At 40.4% G+C, this 19215-nt stretch overlaps 2 protein-coding genes and 2 pseudogenes across 2 annotated transcripts in view; 1 reads left to right on the forward strand and 3 right to left on the reverse strand.

Annotated features, from left to right (window-relative positions):
• Positions 1–1129: 1129 nt before the first annotated feature.
• The window catches only part of LOC128867174 (transmembrane protease serine 9-like), a 33772-nt gene continuing 15686 nt past the window's right edge, over positions 1130–19215 (forward strand). Inside the window, exons 1-4 of the mRNA XM_054108268.1 lie at positions 1130–2017; positions 9897–10684; positions 12474–12519; positions 18701–18774. Of these exons, the coding sequence (XP_053964243.1) occupies positions 1214–2017; positions 9897–10684; positions 12474–12519; positions 18701–18774 (1712 nt within the window). The 5' untranslated portion in view covers positions 1130–1213. The remainder of the gene's footprint in view (positions 2018–9896; positions 10685–12473; positions 12520–18700; positions 18775–19215) is intronic.
• Positions 14264–15139, reverse strand: LOC128866166 (trypsin beta-like). The gene has a single exon (XM_054106687.1). It carries the CDS (start codon positions 15078–15080, stop codon positions 14274–14276), a length of 807 nt encoding a protein of 268 aa, XP_053962662.1. The 5' UTR covers positions 15081–15139; the 3' UTR covers positions 14264–14273.
• On the reverse strand, positions 16791–16971 carry LOC128868978 (U2 spliceosomal RNA; annotated as a pseudogene).
• On the reverse strand, positions 17037–17153 carry LOC128868983 (U2 spliceosomal RNA; annotated as a pseudogene).

Here is a 19215-nt window from a genome sequence, read left to right on the forward strand (position 1 = left end):
TATTTACAGCTTCGGATGCCATTTCCACCAATCTTTACTTCTAAAGGCAAAAATTTCCTCTTGAACGTGGTTTTATCTTTCTCGGGCATGGCTTGGGACTGAAACTTAATGTTAAAAAGTTATTCTTCAACAGACCGCGGCTCGACGCAGACTGCGGATCAGCAGCGGGAGACACTTTTGATTTCAGGCCACGGAGATGAAAAGAAATTATTTCCCGCAAACTCGTTGAGATAGAAATGTATACATTTCAGTGGCAATACTGATCTTCAAGATGACAAGCCTCGCCGCGGCTGTAGGAGTACAGTACTTTACAAAGTTGAATTCCCTATTTGAAGCTGAGTTTGATCAATTGAAGAGAAACAAATGAAGGGATGCTGCTGTTGGAGATCTAGCAAACCTGTCGTCTATTTATTAATTTGTTTTTTCGTTCGTTTTCGTCACAAAAATTTCTCATATTAAGGGGTTTCCAATAACAGGTGTTAGGTGTTAAACAGGAGAGATTTTTTATGACCGGAATTGGATTTTATTGATCTGAACAACGCTTATTTTCAACAAGATGGCGATACGTGCCACACAAGCAACGAAACCACTGATCTTTTACGGGAAAAGTTTCCGGACCGTGTTATCTCTCTAAGAGGTGATCACAATTGGCCATCGAGATCTTGTGATTTCACACCTTGTGACTTTTTTCTTTGGAGCCACGTGAAAGAGAAGGTCTACGTAAACAGCGCAGGGTCGATTCAAGACCTCAAAGATGGAATTCGTGAGGTTATCGAGGACATAGGGTAGCCATTTTGCAATTCGGTTATGGAAAATTTCATGTTTAATTCATTTCTGTGCAGCAAACTTTTAAGCTCCGTCGTAGATTAAATTTGTTTCCATCTCTAATAATAATAATACAAATAATTCTTGATCGAATTTATGCTTTGGGTATAAAAATTCCAAAGCAATAGAATTTTCTGGGTTTTACAGTGCCAACTATTAGTATATGACATAGATATACGAGTAAGTATCACTCACAAATACCAACGGAAAGTTTAATCGCATATGAAAATCGCAAACACGATAAAGCGCTATCGATTCTTCGTCAACTTATGATAAGTTCTTCACTTTCAACAGAAGACAAAACTACACTGATTTTGCACTGTACGATTTCAGTATAAGGAGAGCTTAGTTCTACGCCAAATTCATTGTCTAACGGCAGCGTAAAACAATGTTCACGCATAACGGAAGATCACTAATTTTTCTACTTTTGGGCCTTTGCGCTTCAATCGTACCGAGCGGTGCCGCATCTGAAGGCCGCATTGTTGGCGGCACTACCGTGGACATTTTCGGTGCGCCACATTTGGTATCGCTACGCTACAAGCACAACAGCTCAACACCCTTCATACATCGCTGTTCCGGCACGATTTACTCACAGGATGTCGTGTTGACCACTGCGCGTTGCGTCATCGGTTTGACGCGTCAACAATTGCAAATTGTGGCCGGCACCAGCTATCGTTCACAAACTGATGGTTCTGTTTATCTCGTCAATACGACCGTCATACATCCGGATTTTAATATTTGGTTTATCGACAATGACTTGGCGCTATTGCATTTGGAATTTCCGCTAGCCACAAACAATTCAAAGGTGATCAAACCAATCGATTTGGCCGCGGCTGTGCCCGCAGCAGGCAGTGCAGCGACAGTGGCTGGTTGGGGCGCTACGGCAGAACAGGCGGCACTGGCAGAGCAGTTGCAGCAGGCGGACGTGCGCCTGATAAACGATACCCAGTGCAAGGCGACATACGGTACGGGACGTATTAGTGCGGCTATGTTGTGTGCAGGCGGCGTGAGTGGAAGTGGCAGCGTAATCGATGCCTGCCAGGGTGATGCGGGCAGCGCACTGGTGTCGAACGGCAATGCGGTGGGTTTGGTGTCGTGGGGAAATGGCTGTGGACGCGAAGGATACCCCGGAGTTTATACGAATTTAGTGCATTTCAAGGAATGGATTGAAAGTGAAGCCAATAAGAAAATTTAAAGCAAATAAGTGACGAGAAAAGCCAAAAATGTTTATTAGACGTAATTGAGTTAATTGCCAACATTTTATGATCACAAAAATAGAGTGGAACTACAAATTCGAAATGTACAACATAGTTTCTCCATGCACTGTATACTTATTAAAACTAAAGATAAACACAGCTAGATACACAGGTGCACAGGTAGATAAGCAAATATTTGATACGCCTTAACTGTTTTATTGACAAGCGACGACGATTACTTTGGTATGGTAAATATGAGTCGCGCAGGTATTGTGGGTGCATAGGTCGATTTGGAGGAAACGCATAACTAGAAATTTCTGCCTAGCTGATAAATACGATGACTAAGTAGAGAAAATACCAGAAATACAAATACTAAAATTTTTTGAGTAAAAAAGATACTGAATCCACGAAGCAGATATAATACATATTTTACGTCGCACTGCGAAATGCCCTCATAATAATAATCTAAAGAAATGTGTTTATAATAAATCAATTGAGTTTTCGAAGGAGTAGAGACATAAACATACAAATATGTAAAGTTCTTAACATTATTTGTCTATGCGTATTTTCAAAGACTTAAATACCTGCAATAAAACTCAGAAAAGTTCTAACAATTTTTTGTTCATATATATGTAATACAAGGTGCAGTCCAAAATAAACAAGATTGAACTAAAATAGAAACGACAGAAGCTTTGTTCTGATAATTTCGAGTGTATTTATTCAAAATAGTCCCCTCTGGTCTCGATACACTCTGTTTTGCGCGATCTAAAAGCTTTTCGAAAGAGTGTTTCAGAATGTCCTTCAGGATGTCGATAGAAGGCTTTTGGATAGTCTCTACGGACACAAAACGTTTTCTTTTCATGACCAAATGCAATTTTCCGAATAGGTAGAAGTCACAGGGAGCCATATCAGGCGAATACGGTGAGTGAGTGATGGTTAAAATGCTAATTCTAGTCAAAAAATCAGTCACAAGAGTGGATCGATGAGATGGTGCATTATCATCCAATAAGTGTCAGCTTCCTGCTTCACGGTATTCAGGGCGAATTCGATGAATGTGATGCAACAAACGCTTCAAAACGCCAATATAGAAAATTTCATTGACGGTTTAGCCCGTTGGCACGAGCTCCTTCTGGATAATTCCCTTGGAATCGTAAAAACAAATGAGCATCGACTTGATTTTTTGGGTGTTGGCTCGTCTGGAGCCTTCCATTCGGCACTTGACGTTTAGTTTCAGGTTCGTGTTGAAAATACCACGTTTCATCACCAGTTACAATGTTGTAAAGGAAGTTCTCGTCTTTTCTCGCCTCTTTAATGAGGTCTTTCGAATGTTGAATTCTGAGCAATTTTTGGTCCTCAATCAACTTCTGCGGAATGAAACGTGCATAGACCTTTCGTAAGCCCAAATGATCGGTTAAAATGCGATAAATCGATGTTTTGGAGATATTCAACTCCAATTCCCTGAATTTCGGTCCATTTTTGATAAATTTACGAACAATTTCGATGGAGTTTTCAGTGATTACTGATTTTGGGCGGCCCGTATGTTCATTGTCATTTATGGCCTCACAACCATCGCTGAAACGTGTAAACCACTCACGGACTCTGGCACTAGATAGACAATCATCGCCATGAACTTTTTTCATCAATTCAAAGTTTTCGGTAAACGTTTTACCGATTTTAAAACAAAATTTGGCATTAGCTGTTTGTGCGAAACTCAAACAGACGCAATAACTTCGCTTCCACTGAACCGAATGTCACCAAGCTTTCACTGGAAGTCAGCTTGGGATGTAACTTCCAACGCACTAACTCATTAAAAAGATGGCGCCATCTATAAAACATTTTTATGACGCCAGTTTTGTTTATTTTGGACTTCACCTTGTATAGCGCCTAAATAATCATTTATTTGTTGTTTTTTTTAGCAAATCAAGGGATATTAATCTCATAAAGATTGTATGTGGCGTGACTAAGATGGTCAGCCGAATACCGGAATTTTTGCCTTTAGTCACCAAAGCACTAAAAATAATTGACTAATTACTAGGTAATAGTTATTAGTGACTATAAACAAATTAGGGGAGACCCACAAAATGCCATCAAATGTGTGAAAATGGGGCTGATGATGAAAATTATAACCTCTCCCTTCCGAATGTGAACCTCACCTTCATGCGGTACTCCCTGTTTTAAACTAATGAGTTTTGTTTTACAACTAATGAGACTCTAACGACCGAGAAAATAGGCGCTATATCCTAACCATCTGTAGCAGAGGAAATGATGTTACAAACAAAGCTGGCAGCACGTCTTGGAGCTAAAGCCGACATCTCGGCACCAGAATCGGAGAAGTGGGCTGATAACCTGCTAATCTTAAACTCAAATCTATCAACGAAACTACAAATGTGGCCTTTTGTGCCCTCGCGGATCCATACAAACTTGTATATAAACAAATTACTATAAGGACTTCTCAATAGTCACTCACTGTAAGTTCCATTCCAAGCATTAGTGAGCGATTCCATGTGAAGTGACCCAAGTATTTTGGTAACTGTCGTTAATTCTTCTATAAATTGGTTTATTTGTAAGCTTGAGGTTGGCTGGTTGGTTAAATTGAAGATTCATTAAGAATCCAAAAAACGCTTCCGCACCATTTTGTTGCCGCATCCGCGCTACCAACTTGTTTATTTACAGCATGACATCCAGTCTGTGCCGTTCAGGAACCTTATTAGGTTGTTGACGTTTAAGCCAGCCAGTTGTGCGAGACTCTCGAACAGCGAATTACCCAGGGTTAACATTCTGTCCTGCCATAGGGCAGAACATTCGTAGAGGAAATGGAAGATTGTTTCCTTTTTCTCCGGTTGTTTGCAGCTGTGGCTCGGTGTGCTGAGGTATAATAAGAAGTGGACTGAAAGTAAATGTTGAAAGCAATTTTATAATTTTGAGATTTATGCAATTCAAATTGTCCATTGCCATTTTTAAAAACCCAAAGTTTGAAGCCAAAAAATATTTACAAAATATTAATCATCCAATTTTCTTTATGAATAACTTTAAGTAAAAAAAAAAGTAAATAACAATAATTATTTTGTGTGTTGATCAATTTATCATTTCATAAGCCATTTGAGAGGAGCGCAGATGTGCTAGGCGAATGAATTGATAAAAAATAATGCAAATTGATACATACTTATAGGCGAGGAGAGTATTAATGCAGCGTATACATAATGCCTAGAGGAAGTGATTTCTAATGAACTTTTAATGACACCTATTAGCTTCTTCTTCTTAATTGGCGCGATAAGCGCTTAAGCGATTTTGGTCGAGTTTATCAAAGCACGCCAGTCGTTTTTGTCTCCTGCTAACCAACGCCAGTTGAACACACCAAGTGAGGCCAAGTCCTTCTCCACCTGATCTCTCCATCGCAGAGGAGGCCTTCCTCTTCCGCTGCTACCACCAGCTGGTACCGCATCGAATACTTCCTATCACCTCCTGATTCAAAATTTGGTTTAGGAAAAAGCTCCGACCGAAATACGTTGCATTTAACCAATTCTTTACTTCTACCGATCGTCTGATCGGCATCGGAGCAGAGCGCGAGTATCGCTGAAGTAATGGCGAATCTTCTTCTTGTTGTCTTTTTGATAGCAAGGCATCAAGAAAGATTGCTCAATTATTCGATGTGGGTTTTGGGAAGTAACTCTTGTTTCTTAATTCAAATTTAGCTGCCATCCGCTTCGAGGCTAACTATGGAGGAATGGGAGATATGGCAACTATTTTCGAAACGGAAATTTTTGCCATTCTGAGAGTAGCACAATGGATAATTGAGAGGAAATGGAGCGTGAAACAGATTGAAGTCTTTAGTGATAGTCAGGCTGCACCAAAGGCTTTGGAGAACGCGAAGCGAACCTCAAAGATTATTCGAGAAAGTAAGAAGAAGCTTTGGATGGACTTCATCTTCCAACACTGAAAGGTGTGACATTTGGTCGTTCCGATAAGTTAAATGTCTAGGAGTAATCTTGGATAAGAAGCTGACTTGGGAGATAGACGTTTCACTGAAGGTGAATCGCTCATTAAAGATTTTTCAGCAATGCCGCAGAGTCTGAAACCTGCTGTGGTCCTATGGATATACACAGCACTCATCAGACCAATCATCACTTACGTCTCTATAGTCTGGTGGCGACGGACCATGGTTAAGTTCACACTCCGGGAGCTATACAGGCTGCAAAGAAGTGTATGTTTATGCATTACGGGTGCCAAGAGTACAACCTCCGGCGATGCTCTAAATTCTATGCTTGATTTACTACCCTTGGATCTTAAGGTACAACAGGAAGCAATAAAAGTAATGTGTAGACTCCATAAATATGGTTTCTGGCACGAAGACGGAACTTCGGGACACAGAGAAACCTTTAAGATGCTATCTGCGCAGTATCCACTGTGTTTGGAACCTAAAGGCATTTGGAAGGAAATTTGACATCAGATTTCCATTGCGTGAGCAATGGAGGAATTCAGAATGCATTCAGGGAGGTTTGGCGGATATTTTCTTTACCGATGGTTCCAAGAATGAAGTAGGATCTGGAGCCGGTTGGTACTTAAACGATAGCTATAAGTATCACTATGTTATGGGGGCAATGGCAACGGTTTTCCAAACGGAAATTTTTGCCATCCTGAAAGTAGCCGAATGGGTAATCGAGAAGAGATGGAGCGGGAAACAGATTGGAGTTTTCAGTGACAGTCAGGCTGCACTAGAGGCTTTGGAGAACGCAAAGTAAACCTCAAAGATTATTCAAGAATGTAAGAAGAATCTTAATTCTGTCGCAAGACAGAACAGTATTGTACTTATATGAATTCCAGGGCATTCCGGTGTTCAAGGAACGAGATTGCCGATGAAATGGTCAACCGTGGACGAGCGGTTCCCCCACAAGGAGCAGAGCCAATAATCTGCAGGAATCATGAAGTGGATCAGTGATTATGTATGCAATTTACATAAAGAGCGATGATCTGGTCTAGAACGCTGCAGAACAGCTAAGTATTTTCAGACAAGCCCGAACAGAAAACTGTCAAACTTTCTTCTAAGACGTGGAAGAAAACACGTTCAGTTGATGGCCGGTACTATTACAGGACACAATCCATGGGGTCAATATAAGACCACCATTGGAATCACTGAGTACCCGATTTGCCTATTTTGCTTAAAGGAGGCAGATAGCATTGCGCATTTTCTTTGTGAGGGTCTTGCATTTGCTAGAGCAAAGCTTGGAATTTTGGGTTCCGGTGTCATGAAAACGAACTCGAGTTGGAATCATTGAGGACCCGATTTGCCTGTCTTGTTTATGGGAGACAGATAGCAATGAGTATTTTCTCTGTGAATGCCCTGCATTTGCAAGGTTACGAATTTTGGGTTCCGTTGTCATGAAAACGGGTAAATTTAGGATAGAACCGGCCTTATTATGTGTAGTTTTGTACATCTTGTGCTTTTATTCCTTTGGCATCAATGAAGACTTCATAAGTTTGATCTGGCCGAAGTATGCTCTGTTAGCTGCCCGAATACGGTATTGTATTGATAAGGACAGATCCTTATTTATGATGAGTACTACGCCTATTATTATTATTGATTGCCTGTCTGTGCACTGCGACCTGAAGAGATCTATTGTGCATCCATGTAGCCTACTCCAACAGTTTTAGGCTGTTAATAAATCCTAAAACTGCTGTAGGCCTAATTTCGACCAGGAGGTTTGGATCTATAGCCCCATTTCCCAGGTAATTTAGTCTGCGTCGTGCCACTGCTGGGTAGTCGCATATAATCGTTTTCTATCACACCTATCTTTTTCATGTGATAATTAAGTTTACAGTGTCCTGTTAGTAGTTCAGTGTACAGTTGTATGTCCTTTTTGCCTAGGTTAAGGATTACTTCTGCCTTTATCCGTTCTGGAGCTATGAGCCTTTTCGATTGCCGCATGCCCGATTGGGCTCTCCAGTAATCGATTAGGCCTCTTTGTTCCAGCTCACGCAAAAAGGCACTTTTGAAGCTGTTACTTACCCCGCAGAAAGGTTCAACACCTATTAAGGGAGTGTTTACCCCCTTTTTCGCTAAAGTGTGCGCAATTTCATTCACTTCGCGCCCCTCATGTCCCAGAACCCACATCAAGGTAACAAAGTTGCTTGATGCTAGGGTGCTGAGGATTTTCAAATATTCCCAGACCAATCTTAACTGGAATGAGAAGCTATGCGCGAATTTAGAGTTGTTTGACTATCAGAGAGAATGTTACAATAATATTTGCACCGCGCGTGCCTCTTCGTAGACATTCTCTGGCACACAGCTTTAAGGTGTGGACCTCCGTCTGGAAAGTGGAAGTGGTTTTTCCCATTGCAATTGCTTTTTTGATATGTGGCCCGACAATTTCAGCCCCGGCACTACCGTCTTCCATTTTGGACCCGTCAGTTAGCCACACCTGTGCGCCCTGTTTTAAGGATATTTCATTGTTTCTCCACGCTGAGCGGTTCCTTATGACCACTTTGAATTTCCTGGAGAATTCTAGTTTCCTCTCCATCTTGTCTGGCACGGAGAGCTTAGAATTGAACCCAGAATCGTTACATGTGCTGTAAGATTGCCTTCTTTGAGATGGAATAGATTAGAAAGCCTTAGAGCTGCATTGATTGCCGTCCCTTTGGCTACAAGATATAGTGGAATGAGTCCAGTGACCATTCCTAAAGCCGCTGTGGGGCAGGCTCGCCTTGCATTGGTTTGGTCTATTTTTGGCCACCATACCAGAGAGGCATAGGTGATCACTGGCACTATTATTGCCTTATAAGACCATGCCATCATCTTTGGCCGCAGACCCCATGTTTTACCGTAGAGCCTTTGGCATACGTATATTGCTCTCAAGGCTTTATTTTTACTACGCCTATGTATTTCAACTCTTGTAAGAGCTCAAAAATATAGCTTCCGATTCTGATGTGACTATCACGAAAGGGTCGTGTCATGCATTTCATCTTATCTTCATTTATCTTGACACCCGCAGATCTTGTGGCTTACACTAGCCACATGAAAACGTTCTGAAGAGCCTCGGTATTTCTCTCTAAACCTTGCACTTTATTGTGCCAAAATTCAGTCGGCTATAAAACTGTATACTCGAAATTGTTTTGAAATTCAGATTGAAAAGAACAAAATTGAAATGAGAATTTGTTGAATTTTTCAAAATTTTGTAGTGAAATTAAAGTTTGAAAATTTAATTTATCTGATTTTGGTTAAATAATGTAGAATATGTAAAATAAATTGTTTTACCATGACTAGACGGCGTGCAAAAAAACTTGAGTAGAGCTTTAAGTTGGCGGCACCGAATGAATGATCTGTTAAACGCTTAAAAGCATTTCAGAAGCGATCAGCTTTGCATTAGCGATCAGCTAAAAAGCTTTAATTTTGCGCGAGTGATAAGAGAGAGTGACAATTAGGGAGAATGGGAAAGTTTATGGGTATAAGCTGCTTTACCTAAATCATAGCTTTGGCAATTCACCTGTAGAAAATATTTGTTATTTACACTTTTAACTCCATTGCATACAGGTTCCTCAATGAAAATTGTTAGTAAATTTATTTACGCTTAATTTACAATAAATATATTAAATAAAATATTTACTCTGTGCATAGCTTCTACCCATATATACCTATGTACTTATATGTATGTCTTTGTATAATGAAGCACCCATGCATACAAAAAATTCGTTGCAATAATCAGCATTCCTCATTTAAAGCGCTTATCACTGGCGCCGATAAGTAACCAACAAACAAACTTGACCATAAAACACGATAATCCAAAATGCTAAGTACCCCACACGATACTGCCCGCCATTGAGATCCGATCAGTTCTATTTAGTGTGTTTTGAAAATAAGTCTTAAAATCTGATCTACTTTAAAAAATGCAGCTGCAAAAACTGTTTATCTACATTTTCATCGTCGCCATTTCCTCCGCAGCGCTAGCGGCCACTACGCTAGAAATTCAACCCCGAATCATTGGCGGCAACGAAGTGGACATCGCCAAGTATCCCTACCTTGTGTCCATACGCTACCGGCTCGTAGAAAATGGTCCTTATTGGCACAAATGCGCAGGTGTTATAATCTCAGAAGGAGCTGTCCTAACCGCCGCGCAATGCATACACGAAATCCAAACGGAACGCGTTATGATCGTAGCAGACGCTAATCGCCGCACGGGTGGCGATGGCAAACAATATCCAGCTTCCAAGTGGGTTGCACACGCAAACTTTTCAACCTACACGGCCGACTACGACATTGGTCTGCTGTTCGTCGACTTGCCTTTCGAATTGTCTGCTGAGAGTTCACTATTGCGTAGTATTGGCATTCGTGCACAGCGCCCGGCAGTCAACCGATTAGCAACAGTTGCAGGTTGGGGATATCGCGAGGAATTCGGACCATCCTCAAACAACTTAGAAGAGACTAAAGTGCCGATTGTCAGCGCAGCGGAGTGTATGGCTATTTATGGTGCGGATGAGTTGAGTGAACGGATGATTTGTGCGGGTTATTTGCAAGCGGGCGGTCATGATGCGTGCCAAGGCGATACTGGCGGGCCGCTGGTGTATGGTGGAGAGTTGGTGGGCTTGGTATCGTGGGGGCGTGGCTGTGCGCGTCCCGGCTATCCCACGGTTTACACCTATGTGGCCAGTTTGAAGTCGTGGATTGACGAGGAGTTGCAGAAAGCGAATGCATGAAGTAGGCGTGAATGGAATAGATTAATAATAATAAAAAATTTAGGTTTGATTTTCAGTCGATTATTTACTATTATGGATGCTCAAAACTCTATTAAGAATAAAATGTCTTGTAGTTTTTACAACATTTTTTATCAATTTAACTTAATGACGAGTCATTTAATTAAATATTTCGCAGCTGATAACTTCATCTTCTGGTAAATAATAATAAGTTTGATCCAACAGCAATGTGGTCTGCGGCTCTCATGGCTTTGTAGTTTCGATAAGTTGACAACAGAAAACTTCCAACCTAAAACATCCGTTTATCAACGGGTTTCCAAAATTAGTGCAAATAAAATAACTGCCTATTGTATTTTGATGGATGACCATTTTTAATAAATTTTAGTGAATTGAGCTAAATTAAATTTATTTACATTCTGTCTAAAAAGTACCGGGAATTGTTCATTTAAAAAGCGCGCGTTACACAGATGTCTAGATTTTCTTTACTGGAATGTTTGCAGCTGTCCTCCATAGCGTCGCAGAGTCTGAGGATGATCTGTCAATTAGCTTGTTTATGGCATTTAATTATATCAGTCAACCGCAGTTGTGCTCTGCGATGTTCAGTATGGATAAAAATATCGAAGAAAGAATTTGTCTACAATTTTTTGTTTTGAACGGGATTTCGTGTGCCGAATCGTTGAAAATGTTGCAGAAAGCCTATGACGAGTGTGCTTTATCAAAATCACGGGCCTACGAGTGGTATAAGGCTTTTGCAGAGGGCCGAGAAGATTTGCCCCGATCTGGTCGCACATCAACGTCTTCAAGGGATGAAAACGTCCACAAAGTTAAGGAAATGGTGCAGGAAAACAATCATTTTCGTTTGAGGGATGTAGCTCGTGACCTTAGCGTGTCTCACGAATCAATGCCCAACATTTTACACCATCAATTTGACATGAGACGCGCGGCTGCTAGACTCATTCCAAGAGAGTTGAATTTCTTTCAAAAAATTCATCGGAAGAAGGTGGCTGAAGACAGCTTGAGCAAATGAATTCGGACCCAACGTTTATCCAGCGCATCATAACAGGTTATGAGGCGTGGGTATATGAGTTTGAGGCGCTATCCATGTGCGCCGAAACCCAAAAAACCGCGTGAAGCTCGGCCAAAAGTGAAAGTCATGCTACTAGTTTTCTTTGATTATCATGGTGTCATGCACTCGGAATTCATTTCAACTGGTTCTACGGTAAATAAAGAATATTATTTGGCAGTTACGCGGCGAGAGAGAATGTGCGTAGCAAATGACCCTATTTGTGGAAAGAAAACTCATGGATCTTGCACCATGATAACGCAGCGCCGCACAAGGCTCATATTGTGAAAACTTTTTTGACCAAAAACTCGACAAATAGCATTGAACAATCACCTTATTGACCGGATTTATCTCCTTGTAACTCTTTCTTTTTCCAAAACTTAAATTGCCACTCCGCGGACGCCGCTTCGAGTCGATTAAGGAGAATTCCCTGAAGAAGATCTCTTCAAACGCGTTTAAATGGAGTCTTGATGACTGGACTAATCGTTGGCATATGTGTATTGCTTCGAATGGAGCCTATTTTGAAGGCGACAAAAAACATTTTGATGATTAAACAATTATTTAGCGTTTTATTGAACAATTCCCGGTACTTTTTTGACAGAATGTATTTTCGCAAAGATTGCAGGAAGATGCAAATATCTAAAAGTATGTCCACAGTGCTTAGCAATAAATCCTGAAAAATTAATCTACCCGTTCACATATGGCAGATTAGCTGCAAAATTGACAACCAGCCGTCAAGACAGTTTTGAATGGGTTTTTCTTCATAGAAATTGGTTTAGTAGAATATTTCAGTGTTTTTTGGTTTATTTAATTATTATTAACGATATGAAGATAAGCCAAAGAGAAGCAATAGTTAAGCTAATTGCGCAATTTGCATCATTTACTTAAATGTCCACCATAAGCATGTCTCCAGATAAAATCAGACAAACAGAAAGGACTTACTTATATGCCGCAAAATCCTAATTTGGTATCCCCGCAAAATTAATACGGCTATGCAAAATGACGTTGCTCAACACCAGCAGCGCCGTCAGAATTGGAAAGGACCTCTCCGAGCCGTTTGATACCAAGCGAGGTTTCATACAGGGTGACTCGTTGTCGTGCGAGTTCTTTAACCTGATGTTGGAGAGTATCGTACGAGCTGCAGAACTTAATCGCTCAGGCACAATTTTTTATAAGAGCGTACAATTGTTGGCGTATGCCGATGATACCGATATCATTGGCCTTAACAACCGCGCTGTTAGTTCTGCCTTTTCCAAACTGGATAAAGAGGCAAAGCGAATGGGTCCAGTCATCAAACAAACAGTCGGTGCACTCGCGTGTCGGCACCCACGTCACTGTTGACAGCTATGAGTTCGAGGTTGTAAAAGACTTCGTTTATTTAGGAACCAGCATTACCACCGATAACAAAGTCAGCCTTAAAATCCAACATAGAATTTTTCTTGCTAACAAGTGCTACTTTGGACTTAGTAGGCAAATGAGTAGTAAAGTCCTCTCTCGAAGAACAAAACTAACACTCTACAAGACTCTCATGCCCGTCCTGACGTATGGCGCAGAAGCGTGGACGACGACAACATCCGATGAGGCGACGCGTGGAGTGTTTAGGAGAAAGATTCTGCTCAAGATTTTTGGACCTTTGCACGTTGGCGACGACGAGTATCATAGGCGTTGAAACGATGAGCTGAATGAGCTTTACGCCGACATAGACATAGCGCAGCGAATAAGAATCCAGCGGCTACGTTGGTTGGGTCATGTCATCCGAATGGATACAAAGGCTCCGGCTCTGAAAGTATTCGATGCCGGTATCAGGCGGTGGTAGCAGAGGAAGAGAAAGGCCTCCTCTGCTTTGGAAGGATCAGGTGGAGAAGGACTTAGCTTGACTTGGTGCTTCCAATTGGTGTCGATCAGCACGAAAAAGAAACGACGAGAAGAGAAGTAGGTACCAGAGATGCTTTAGGCTAATTTAATTGATTTTCGTTTTTAATCCGATTTTTGTGCTTTTTACATGTTTTATAAGATTTACGTAGATTTGTGTCAAAATTTCAAGCAAATCAGAGGAAAATTGAGGGAGTTATGGAACTTTGACCAAAAGAAGTTAGACAGGGCAGCTAGGCACTAGTGAGGCTTTAGGCTAATTTTGCCGATTTTGGTATTTAGTTTGACAGTTGTCACGCATGATCTGTCAAAAAAACTATATTGGAAAAAGTGAGTGCCTCCAATCTCATCACCCTTTACTATATGTTAGTAGTTAAAAACGTTCCACTCTAGCATCCGGTAAATTTTGTGTCGGTAAGTATAAAAAAATACCCAACGCAAACAAATGTGAGTAGCAAACGTACTTTCATTCTAGTTCTCACGTACTTGCACATAATTCTAATGCAATGATTTACAACCGTTATCGACACTTGACGCTACTGCTAGTAGATTTTGCCACCACACTGAAATAACCCAAAACCACAACCATAAATAAAAGTTTTATTTTATTCATATTATTTCCTTCTATAAAGTATTTACGAAATTGGATGTTCCAAAATTATGGTATTGGCTTTGGCCGTCGCCTCGATCCATTCGGCTAAATCTGGCACTGATGCATACACACCTGGGAAGTTTTTGCGCGCACATCCAATACCCCACGAAACAATGCCCAACAATTCGTTGCCAACGATCAGCGGACCACCCGAATCACCTTGGCAGGCATCTTGACCGCCGCCCACCACAGCCGCACACAACATACGATTCGTTATTAGCAGAGGATAGGATTTACGACAGCTCGAATTGGCCACCACATTAACATTGACTTGCTGCAATTGATTGCTTACGGTTCCATTCTCTACGAGTGTACCCCAACCGGTCACAGTAACCTCAGTGCCAGCAGCTGGACGCTCCTTCGCCAGAGCAATGGGCTGAATGTACTCGTTGAATGGCAATTTGCTGGCCAACACCAAAAGCGCCACATCGTAATCGTTAAGCGAACTATAGCTTTCATGCATAATATACTTTAGCACTGGCACTTCGGTACCTTGCTTACTCAGCAGCGAGATGCCAGCAACAATGCTCAATTGCGAAGCTTCCACACCGGTCACGCAATGTGAAGCGCTCACGATGATGGAGGGCGAGTAAATGCTGCCGCCACAACGATGACTTCCTTTGTAGCGCATGGAGATCTGATGTGGATACTGGCTTATGTTTGCGTCTGTGCCACCAACGATACGCCCATCGGGCATGGGTACAGATTCCAATGACTGGAGGCCAGCATTAGCGCTGCCACTGGTGTAGGCGATGACAAGCAACGCGACGAGTGTTGTGTGTGCAAACATTTTTACTCAATGCAGGATTTACGCAGTGTAGCGACACTTATATTATGGCTAAAGGCAAAACGCGCCTAACGATTATCAGCTAATCTCTAGGAGTAGTAAATCAATGCTTAAGTACCAGACAAAGACTGTCCAACTTCGAGCGTGTAGAAAGTGATCGACTAATAATACCGCAGGGAAACAAAAAAAATAAGTAATTTTAGAGTGCTTTAAAAAATGCTCATTATCGTACGCAACTCTTCACTAATCAATTTCCACGCTACTGCTACGAGTGCTTGCTTTAGAACACTTTCCGGCTGTCGAGCAATGCTCTCAACGGCAGTGCTTGGCGCGATTTTATATGAAACAAAGCGTATTTTTAGGCGAAAAAGTAATGTAAAATTCGAGCTGATGCTTTCTGTAAACCAAGAATGAAAGCCAATGGGTAGGGAAAGTTAGGTAGGGTTTATCAATAAGAGCATAAAATAACTTTTGGAGTGCCCAAAATGTTTAAATTAAAACAAAAATATTGATAAAATTTGATCATTTGAAGTACTAATTAGCTACTGAATATCCGCAGGAATGTATTGAAAGTTGCGCTTGAATCAAATCGCTCTTAATGATCGCTTCATTGCCATACTAAGCACTTGTAAGTGTCAGAGCAAAAACAATACGAGCAATGTATTTTGTATTTTCTTTGGGTCCTTAAAATGTTAAAGTGCCCAAGCAAAGATTGAGAGTTTAAAGTAATTTGAGCAAAATTTAGAGACCAAATAAATAGAAAATACATCAAATTGGCTACTCTACCGATGCAACCTGTTCAATGTGCCTTGGTATGAATGAAAAACCTACCGCATGGCACAGGAGAGAATATCAATCTGTTCTTTGTACATTCGGCATTCGCACCAGCCACGATTCATACTCGGCGGAACTGGGCAACCACTAAATTCGCTTACTTTGGTATGAATTACATTCATTCTGGAGGGTGGAAAGTAGTGAGTAAAAATTTTAGCATCACTTAATCGAGTCACTTCCGAAGAAAGTGGATTATCTTTGCCAATTTAAGATATTTAATGAGATCAAAATATAATTACGTACTACTTAAATTTCATTTCTCCCCATTTCATATGAACATAAATTTTATGCCCACAAAATATTTTCGAATGTGTAAGTAATACGAAATTTTTGACTATAAAAGAATTAAATTTTTTAATAAAATAATTCGGCTTTCTTTACTTACTTTATTTTTCGATGCCGTGCAATTTGCATAACTAAAAAAACGCAAAAAAAGAAAAAAATACCAGTCTAACGGTTAGACGCGATAGAAGTGAAACCTTCCGTAAAACAAACTGAGAGAGAATAAGACGAAAGCAGCATTAGGAGCGGGATAATTATAGGTTCATTATAATATTGCTATAAAGTTCATATTTTATTTTCTTCATTTTATTATTATTCATCCTCAATGTTTTCAATTTCAACAAATGATACGAGTGGCTTATGATAGATAAAATATGATACAAATGCTTTGGTTTCGATGTTGTCAACATATCTTTGAAATACCGCGTCAATGGTTGTTTTTGATCGTGTTGTCGATTCAGTGCGATTGTTACACATTTTTAAATTGAATGTTGTATTGAGAACGGACCGAAGAAACAGACTTACATTCATATAAAAATTTATGTCTCTTCCCACCAAAGCTAAATGTATTAGTATATTTCTTCTTGTATTTATTCAATAATTTGGGCCGAAATCCCGGCGGTACTGCAATACCGGGCCAACCCGTGGCAGAGGTGGAGCAAGCCCCTAAAACACTCCGCCCATTTCCAAAAATCAGTTTAACATTTGTTGTCCTCCGATGGAGGATCTGTCAGATGTTAAGCTGATAAGAACAGATAAAGTGGGCTTCAAGACCGTTTTCCCCGGGGGGACATTTCCCCCCCGGGGTGATACATAAAAAATTCCCGCACTCTTTTCGAGAGTGACGGTTCGCTAGATATATTAAAATCAGCTTAACATTTGTTGTCCTCCGATGGAGGATCTATCTATGTTAAGCTGATACACTACACTTTGATCTTAGCCATAAGGCCGAGAAGCGATAACCATACACAACCAACAAACTACCTTGTCAATACATTTTCTAATAAACCTTTTGAGAATTACACGCTCACAAAAATTAATGTACGAAATATTTATACCGATTCACTTAAACTGACTTTCAGTATCTAAACCAAAAACTATTATGAGCGTCGTAACGCGTATAATACACACAGATACCACACTTTGATCTTAGGCATAAGGCCGAGAAGCGATAACCATACACAACCAATAAACTACCTTGTCAATACATTTTCTAATAAACCTTTTGAGAATTACACGCTCACAAAAATTAATGTACGAAATATTTATACCGATTCACTTAAACTGACTTTCAGTATCTAAACCAAAAATAGAAAAGCCAAAAAACTGTTTTCAATAAATAATCAGAAATGTCCTACAATGCAAATTTCAAAAAAAAAAATTTTTTTTCATTTGATTCGAACCAAGAATTTTGGATCGGAAGCTCACATTGCTAGCCGCTCGGCTATCGCGCCATACTGTCGGCGCTGGCCTAAAAGTTATTTAGTTCGTCGCTACGTTTATATGTAATATTCGTAGCCAAGAGGGTCGCTTTTTTCGTTTCACTTTTTCTCAAATCACTCCCAACGATTCTAAAGAAGTTTTCACTTCAAAAATTATTAAACAATTAATAAACGAAACCGAAAATATCCTTGAAAATTATAATTTTAAATATTTTTGGCATTGTCATGGAGTTTCTTCAAAATTTATTTAATATTATTTCCTTCAAGTATAATAATAAGACATGGGTTCCTACCCATCGCGACATTAAGGGTAACTGTAGAGTCGATTAACTAGCAAAGCTCGGCACCAAATTGACCGATGAGTACATAGACAATGACATAGGAACGGCCTTACAAACATGTAAGCTACTCATACTTGTATAAATCGTAAGTAACGCAAACGAAAGATGGCGTTATGAAGGCACCTGCAAAATCGCCCGTCAGCTGTGGCCGACTCTCAATGCTAAACGTACAGAATCTCTGCTAAGCCAAAATAAATACAGTCTTGGCACACTGATTTCGGTTATAACAGGGCATTCGTTAGGCACGGCCAGAGGATGGATGTGCAAACACATGGCTTCTGTAGAAGTTGTCTAGATGAGGACAAGGAAGAGAATATCTCGCACCTACTGTGCCACTGTCCTGTTCTATCCAAACGCAGGTTTACTACTCTAGATAAACAATTTTTTAATGAGTTGGAAGATCTCAGTTCTGCAGAAATCAGAAATATTTGAAAAGCACACACTGGTTTTAAGAGAGATAGGGACAAGCTTCCCACGCGGCATCACAATGGGCTATGAGCCTGAAAGTGTCCCATAGAACAACCGCTTCAACCTAACCTAACCTATAATAATGAGAAGTACAAATTTAATAATTTTTAGATTGATGATCTTCGGAACAAGTTTGATTAGATGTTGAAATTTTGGTATCGAATTTTTTACTACAACGCCCACTCTATCGAGGTTTAAGTTGAGGGAGCCAATGAGAAACTGTTTAATCTGCCTCTGTTCTGGACTCTCCATTCAGTGTCGTGCGAATTTGGCAAGCCCACAAAAGGGACCTAGTCCATGCAGTTTTGAAGTAGCGCCTATTTTCCCAAGGTAGTTCACCTGTTTGGTACGATCATAACCTTCACGTCGTCATACTCAATCCAACAAAACGGTGTTCTTTGCTTGGCTGCTTGACTATACAATAAAATCTAAATAAACTTTGAAGGAATACGTCTCTTAAGGTATTCTTTGCGACAGATTTCTATGCCATTGAAATAGTATCGGACCGTCCATGGGTATCGATCTTCTAAAGTTCATCCCAAAAACACCCGCACTAATCCCACCATCCGTTAGCTTTGACCTATCTCTATACCCATTCTACCTATCTCTATACTCATTATGGGTTACTGACTCCCAGAGTGCCCGATATAAAATGGTTATCTTTTATTGCGAAAATGAAACTTAAGGTTTTTCGGTCAGGAATATTGTTAAGCCCAGTGCTCCTAAGGTAGCCTCCTTCTTTATCATGATAGGGTATTTCTATAAATGTAA

This window comes from Anastrepha ludens, chromosome 6 (genome assembly GCF_028408465.1).
Source record: "Anastrepha ludens isolate Willacy chromosome 6, idAnaLude1.1, whole genome shotgun sequence".
Lineage (NCBI taxonomy): Eukaryota > Metazoa > Arthropoda > Insecta > Diptera > Tephritidae > Anastrepha > Anastrepha ludens.

Excerpts from the sequence above, each read along its gene's own strand:
- LOC128866166 (XM_054106687.1), bottom strand. The coding sequence starts at position 15,080 with ATGTTTGCACACACAACACTCGTCGCGTTGCTTGTCATCGCCTACACC.